Source organism: Phocoena sinus, chromosome 3 (assembly GCF_008692025.1).
Source record: "Phocoena sinus isolate mPhoSin1 chromosome 3, mPhoSin1.pri, whole genome shotgun sequence".
NCBI lineage: Eukaryota > Metazoa > Chordata > Mammalia > Artiodactyla > Phocoenidae > Phocoena > Phocoena sinus.
In genome coordinates, this window is record NC_045765.1 from 8,485,020 (window position 1) to 8,493,039 (window position 8,020).

At 53.1% G+C, this 8,020-nt stretch overlaps 1 protein-coding gene across 1 annotated transcript; it reads left to right on the forward strand.

Moving 5' to 3' along the window:
• The first annotated feature begins 3,350 nt into the window (after positions 1–3,350).
• NDUFB7 (NADH:ubiquinone oxidoreductase subunit B7) lies at positions 3,351–7,999 on the forward strand. Its single transcript, XM_032629136.1, has 3 exons — positions 3,351–3,535; positions 7,359–7,527; positions 7,807–7,999. The coding sequence occupies exons 1-3, from the start codon at positions 3,424–3,426 to the stop codon at positions 7,928–7,930; spliced, it is 405 nt and encodes a 134-aa protein (XP_032485027.1). The 5' UTR covers positions 3,351–3,423; the 3' UTR covers positions 7,931–7,999.
• Positions 8,000–8,020: the final 21 nt, after the last annotated feature.

The window sequence follows — 8,020 nt, forward strand, 5'->3', positions numbered from 1 at the left end:
TAGCTCAGTAGTTCTCCCAAGGTTGGTCCCTAGACCAGCAATATCTCTGTCACCTGGGAACTTGTTAGAAATGCAGATTCTGGGGCTCCAGACCTCCTGAGTCAAATGCTTTCAGGCTGGGTGTGGCTTTTGCTCCACATAAATGCGGAGCCACGGGAGGGTTTCAGCAGAGGAAGGACATGATCCAATTTCTGTTTTGACAGGTGCAACCCGAGGGTGAGAGATTAAGGAAGGTGGGGGCCAGGAGAAGCCTACTGCAGTTGCACTGGAGATATGGCCGTGACTTGGATGGGGCTGGGTGGCCATTGGAGGGGGTAGGAATGGGTTGTGTTCTTTATCGGTTTCTACAGTGCAACCAAAGAAATTTGCCACTGATTTGGATGGCTGGAGTGAGAGGACTAGAGTTGAGTATGACCAAAAGGTTTGGGGCCTGACACCTGGAAAAAATGGAGCAGACATTGCCCAAGACAGGAAGACAGAGGGAGGAACAGATTTAGGAGAGAGCAGAGAGAAATCAGGAGTGTCCTTTAAGGGTGTGTTATAGACTGTTTGTATCTCCCCACCACCACCACCAAAAAAAAAAAAAAAAAAATCATATGTTGAAATCTAATCCCCAATGTGGTAGTATTAGGAGGTGAGGCCTTTGGGAAGTGATTAAGTCATGGGGGTGGAGCCTCACAAATGGCATTAGTGCCCTTAGAAGAAGAGACATGGGAGCAAGCTCACCCCCTTTCCACCATGTGAGGACACAATGAGAAGCTGGCCGTCTGCAACCCAGAAGAGGACCCTTGCTGGAACCCAACCATGCTGGCACCCTGGTCTTGGATTTCCCGAACTGTGAGAAATAAATTTCTGTTGTTTATAAGCCTTTATTATAGCAGCTCAAACGGAATAAGCACGTGAAGGTGCCCAGTCGGTGGCTCGATATATTCATGTGTCGGCATTTCAGGGGAGAAGACATATCTAGAGACAAATTTGGGGGTTATCCGCCTATAAGGTGGTGTATTCGTTTCCTAAGGCTGCTCAACAAATGACTGCAAACTGGGTGGCTTAACGCAACAGAAATTTATTCTCTCACAGTTCTGGAGGCCCGAAGTCTGAAATCATGTTGTCGGCAGAGCTGTGCTCCCTCCAAAGGCTCTAGGGGAGATTCTGCTCCTTGCCTCCTTCAGCCTCTGGTGGCTTCAGGTGTTCCCTGGCTTGTGGCCGCATCACTCCAATTTCTGCCTCTGTCTTCACACGACCTTCTCTCTTTCTCTGTCTCCTCTTCTGTTGATGTCAAATCTCCCTCCATCTTTCTCTTATAAGAACACTTATTGCATTGGAGGCCTACTTGGCCTACGATCTCATCTCAATACCCTTCATTACATTTGCAAAGGCACGTTTTCCAAATAAGGTCACATTCACAGGTTCCCAGGATTAGGGTATGGACATACCTTTTTAAGGGGGCAGCACTATTTAACCCACTACAGATTGTATTTAAAGCCCTTTGTAGGACGCGTGTGAGTGGAGAGAGATACCCTCCACCCCCACTCTTTTCTTCTTGTTCACCTCTGTGTCCTCAAGGTCTGACACAGCCATTCATAATAGAGGGATGTAGTAGTAACAATAAGTAACACTTATCTAATGCTATGTGCTAAGCACTGCTATAAGTACTTCATATAGTTAACACATTTAATGCTTAAAACATTAAAATTGAGATCTCGATTTTACAAAGAGCTAAAGGCACTCACCCAGACCACACAGATAGGGTTCTAATCCAGGACATCTGTTTTCTCAAATAGCAGGAAACCCCCTTGGCCCAAGTAGAGGAATCTGGCTTGCTTTAGAGAATCTCACATATTACAAACACGAAATAAATTTACTGAAGAACACCGGATGCTGCTGTCACCTGATACCCTGTGATTGGAGCTGGCATAGAACAACCGTAACTCTAAACATGACATCTCTTGGTATCAATGCCACTCAGGCCTCCAGGGAGCACTTCCCCGCCACTCTGGCTGATGCCCTCCTGCGTCTGAGTGTGATCCTGGTTGTACCGCTGCCAGTGCTGGAAACAGATGCTGCTTTGGGGTGTGTAGAGGACTTGAGCACCAGACAAGTTTAGGTAGGAGAAAAGACAAATTATCTTGTGTATTTGTTTCCTAGGGCTGCCATAACAAGGTACCACAAACTAGGTGGCTTAAAACAAGAAAAATTTATAGTCTCACGGTTCTGGAGGCTGCAAGTCCAAAATAAGGTGTGAGCAGGGCCATGCTTACTCCCAAGTCTCTGGGGGAGGATCCTTCCTGGCCTGGGATCCTTGGTGTTCATATGCGTGTAGATGCATCACTCCAGTCTCTGCCTCCAGCATCATGTGATGCTCTGTGTGCATGTCTGTGTCCCAATTTCCCTCTTATAAGGACATCAGTCATTGGATTAGGACCCACCCGAGTCCATCATGACCTCATCTTAACTTGATTACATCTGCAAAGACCCTACTTTCAAATAAGATCACATTCACAGGTTCCCAGGGGTTAGGATTTCAACTTATTTGGGGGAGGGGGGGTGGACACAATTCAACCCACAACACCTTGTCAAATGAAACCTAATCATGCAGCATCCAAGTATCATTTCCCAGCACTGCCAAGCACCCAGTGAAAGGCTTCTCTTTTGTGTTCCAATGTGCAGGGTTCCAGAGAGAGTAACAAACTAACACAGCATTTGTTACAGCTGCACATTGGGCCAAGAAGTATTTGGCAGTATTACCAATGTATTATACTTTTAACTATACATGTGTAGAAGCTCTAATGTAACAGGTGTGAAATGTAATACCCATTCTTTACAGGGGCAACTACAGGGATACTACAATCACAACTCGTTTTATTTTTACAAAGTACTAAATTGGATTTATTTAAAATCTCAGCTTATAAATAGTTTATAAATAACTTTTATTTGCTTATTTAAATTAAACTTAATTAAAATGCTTATTTTAAATAATTTTATTTAAACTTTTGATATTTGCTAATTATGTCAGCTCTGTGCAGGGTTTTTTATGACAAATTCGAAAGTTTTAGAATAAAGACTTTTTTGAAATACGACATAAGAATCATTTTCATTTGTGCTCTAGCTTCGGGAGACCAGAGGCGCCCAGGGAGGGTGGGAGGAAGCCCCAGGCTCACATCTTCCACCCTCTCCTGCCCAGATGGATTTCCAGAAGCAGGGAGGCCCTCTCTGGCGATCACCACAGTAGGAGGCGCGCACCTTACTATCTCAGCCCAACCGCAAGGTGGCGCCAGAGATACCTGAAGTCCTCCGGAGTCGTTCATCTCTATGATCCCCGCTGCGGCCTGAGCAACCCGGAAGCCGTCGCTGGCCAAGGAGTGCTTCCGGGTAGGAGCTGGGTGACCCTGGCTGCTGCGGGAACCTGCAGCGACAGCAACCATGGGTGCGCACCTAGCCCGGCGCTACCTAGGCGATGCATCGGTGGAGCCCGACCCCCTGCGGATGCCCACCTTCCCGCCAGACTACGGCTTCCCCGGGCGCAAAGAACGCGGTGAGTCCCAGTGCGCAGGCGCGGCCGGCGGGAGTTTGGGGTGGGCGCCGGAACCCCGGAACCCCTGAACCCCGGGGTCGGCTGGGCTCGAGCGTAATGCACTGTGTCTGGGTTCAGCCCTGACCTCGGCCCGGAGGAGTCCAGGGGGCATGACCCTGCCTGAGGGTCATGACCCTGCCTGAGTGTGGAGGCATTCCAGGCAGAGGGCACTGTTTGAACAAAAAGCCCGGGGGCAAAAGAGAGTGGCGGCACAGGACCTAATGAGGCGGTAGAAGTTGGATTTAGTCCTGGAGTGAGTGGGGAACTATGGGAGGGTTTATCGCGGAAGGGATGTGCTTATTGTACCTCTGTCCAGATGTCGCTGCTATTTTTAGGTATGCTAGAGGAAACACGAGGGGGGCTCACGCCGCACATACTGTTCTGCACGTTGCTTTTTTTATTCGTTAATATCACAAGCATATCGAGCGCCAGTCCTGGACCAAGTCCCAAGCTGGGCACCGAGGATGCAGCAGGCACTGACTAAGGGGGAACTCACAGCCCTGTAGGGAAGACAGAGGAACCTGGCGGATCTTGATGATGGCCCCTGGGAGTATCAAGGCGGGCTTTCAGGAGACTATGACTGGAAGCGAGGCCTGCGGGAGATGCGGAGGAGTTGGCCACACCGAGACCAAGGAGAGGGGAGAGCTAGTGCTTCAAAGCAGAGGAGGGACACGATCAGATTTGCTTTATCAAAAGGTCACGCTGGCTGCCAGGTGGGCGACGACTTGGAGACAGGGAGACCCCTAAGGGAATGGGGTGGTGCAGAGAGGTGTGGATTTAGGAGAATGTTGGGAGGTACGGTCCTATGGTGTCTCGAGTCCTTGTAGTTCCTTCAGCCCCACTGGAACCTGCAGTCCATCAGTACCCCCACCTCCTTATCATGTTAGTCCTTCCCACTGCCCCTCACACCCTGCTTTCCCATTAATGTTTTGCAAACACCCAGAGCCGCCCCACCCCATCCCCTCCTCTGTCTTGCTTAACCAGAACCCTGGTTAAAGCCAGCTCTCCTCCGTGGCTCCTGTCCCTGTGCGGCTGAACACCGTGGGAGAAGAACACCCATCCTCCCTGACTGGTCTCCCAATTGCTCCCCCAGTTGACTCTTCATGCTGCTGTTTTCCTGCCACATTCCCTGGCCCTTCGCTCTCTCGGGCTCCTTCCTAGACCATGGTCTCACGCCTTCTCTCTCAGACCCCAGCACCTCCTTTCAGCTAGTCACTTTGTATCCTCTTAAGAAAATAGAAGCAGCCAAAAGAGCTCTTGTGGGCTCCCTTCATCCCTGCTTCCTACACACCCTGGACTCCACCTTCTCTCCTGTTAGCCCAGATGATCTGCCCCGGCGTCAGCTAAGCCTCTGCTCCAGGTGAGCCCTCTGATGCCCTCCATCCCATCCTCTCACCTACCCAAGGACTGCTCCAACCACTCTCCCTCTGTTGCAAGGTTGGTTTTCCCATCAACATGCAAATACACTGTTATTTCTGCTGTTGTAATATCCTCTCCTGGGGCTTCCCTGGTGGTGCAGTGGTTAAGAATCCGCCTGCCAATGCAGGGGGCATGGGTTCGAGCCCTGGTCCAGGAAGATCCCACATGCCGCGGAACAACTAAGCCCGTGCACCATAGCTACTGAGCCTGCGCTCTAGAGCCCGCGAGCCACAACTGCTGAAGCCCGCGCACCTAGAGCCCGTGCTCCGCAACAAGAGAAGCCCGCGCACCGCGACGAAGCCCGCGCGCAGCAACGAAGACCCGACACGGCCAATAAATAAATAAATAAAATAAATTTTAAAAAAAAATTTTTTTTTCTTTTGGCTGTGTCAGGTCTTCGTTTCTGTGCGAGGGCTTTCTCTAGTTTTGGCAAGCGGGGGCCACTCTTCATCGCGGGCCTCTCACTATCGTGGCCTCTCGTTGTGGAGCACAGGCTCCAGACGTGCAGGCTCAGTAGTTGTGGCTCACGGGCCTAGTTGCTCCGCGGCATGTGGGATCTTCCCAGACCAGGGCTCAAACCCGTGTCCCCTGTATCAGCAGGCAGATTCTCAACCACTGCGCCACCAGGGAAGCCCTAAAAAAAATTTTTTTTTATAAAAATAAAAAAATAAAATCCTTTCCTGGCCCCACCTCCCCCTCCAGCTACCTCCCCACCACTTCACTGACAGGGCTGTAGTCAAGCTTCCTCCCCACCCTCACTATGTCTGTATTGCAAAGCCCCGTCGTCAGATTCTCAGGTCTAACTCCACTATGGCAGCAGCAGGCACGGCCGGTCGCTGCCACTTCCTGGGAGCCCCTCTTCACGTGGTTCCAAGACCCCACAGCTCCCACCCACCTCCCTGCCTTGTAAATGCCAAGGCGCCCCACTGCGTGGGTCTCTCCTGTCTCCACCCACTCCCACCACTCCCTGGGGGTCTTTGCTAGTCCTCTGGTTTCAAATGGCTGCTGTGCACCAGTGCCGGACTTTTTATCTCCAGCTGGGCCTTGACCCTGAACCCCAGACTCATGGACCTCACTGCCTGCTTGGCATCTCCACTCCACATTTAACGGGCATCTTGCACTCAGCAGGCCTGAAACAGAGCTCCTGACCTCCCCTACCAACCCTGTGCCTCCCTCCAGCGCTGACCACCACATGATCAGGCCGAAACCCCTGGGGCATCCCGCCTGTCCTCCCACCTCAGGGCCTTTGCACCTGCTGTTCCGCTCTTGGGGATGCCTTACCCGGGTGTCTTACGTGACCCACTCCCTCACCTTCGTATGCCACCTTTTGACGGACCCCTCCATCTGAAGTTGTGACCCACCTCCCCACACTGCCTCTCTCTCTCCCTTATTTTCCTCCCTAATACTTGGCACTGTCAGGCATCCTACAACATCTAGCTCTACCTGTTGGTTCTGTGTCTCCCTCCAAGAGCGGGGAGGGATCCTTGCCTGGCATGTTCCCTTGTATATCCCCAGCACCTAGCACACAGTAGGTACTCCATAAATCCTGGCTACTGACTCATCATGCTGGAGCATCAGGTGTGAAGTGCCACCTTGACATGGAAACTATTAGGGGCTGCAGGTGGACACAAGGCCTGGGACTCAACGATATACGGGGTGGAGACGGAAGCCATGAATTAGAACTAGTGGAGGGCTCTTAGCAAGAACCACCAGAAGCCAGGGCTTAATGTTTGGGCAACTTAATGTTTGGACAGCCATAGAGATGGGAGGAAACCTGGGGAGGGTGTGGCAGAGAGGGGGGCCACGGGAAGAGAATGTTCGAGAAAGGAGGAGCATCTAGGACCAAGAAAGATGGGGTAAGATGGGGGGGGCAGGGGTTCCCTTGAGGATGCAGGAAGGCTAGGTCCTGTGTGCCCCGTGCTAGGTGGGGACAGAGCTCTGGATCACCAGCACAGCGGCCGCGGGCTGGGGTGTGTGCCCACGATTACTGACGGCCCCCAAATGGGCCCCAGTTGAAGTGAAGGTTGATTTCATCCCCGTGGGGTTTACCAGCAGGACGAGGATTATTAGTTCAGCCTTCTATGAGGCGGGCAGAAGCTCCGCCTCCACTGAGAGGACAGAGCTGGGATCCAGGTCCCCCAGGCAGACACACAGACGCGCACACACACCTCTGCAGGGTGGGGCTGTCTGGGGAGTGACCCCAGGGGGAGGGGAGGCAAGAATCTAGCGTGGATTTCGAGGTGCTCGGTGATGGCGGGAGAGGGACCCTGCCCATCTGGGCCTCAGTGTTGGGGGTTGCTTTCGTGCAAATTAGAAAGCTATTCCTGGCCCTGGCTGAGCCCCACCCGTCCCCCCCCCGCCGCAGAGATGGTGGCCACTCAGCAGGAGATGAATGACGCACAGCTGGTGCTCCAGCAGCGGGACTACTGCGCCCACTACCTCATCCAGTTCCTCAAGTGCAAGCGCGACAGCTTCCCCAACTTCCTGGCCTGCAAGCACGAGCAGCACGACTGGGACTACTGCGAGCACCTCGAGTGAGCCCCACGCCCGCCCCGAGCCCTCACCCGGCCAGGCCCCACCTCAGTAGAAAGAGGAATCCCAAAGGGGCTGTGGGGTGGGACGGGCTGCTTTGAGGCCACGCCCAGTTCAGGTGGGAGGCCCAGCTATTGCTCTGGGCTCACTGGTGTCCACCCCAGGGGAGGGGGCAGACCCCAGAGTTCCATCACAGGCACGCAGGTCTTCCCTACTTGCGACCCCCTCGGAGTCCCATCAGCTCCCCAGGCTACCCCTCCCTCCTTGTACTCTGCCTGCAGTTACGTGAAGCGCATGAAGGAGTTTGAGCGGGAGCGGCGGCTGCTCCAGCGGAAGCAGAGGCGGGAGCAGAGGGAGGCCAGAGGCCAGGGGTCCGGTGACGTCGGCCCCGAGGTGGCCCTGTAGCGGCCCCGCCTACCACCCTGTGGACCAGTCAAAAAAATAAAAGCCTCCAGGGCCCTCAGCCCAAGCTCCGCCTCTTTCTTTGGTGTGCCG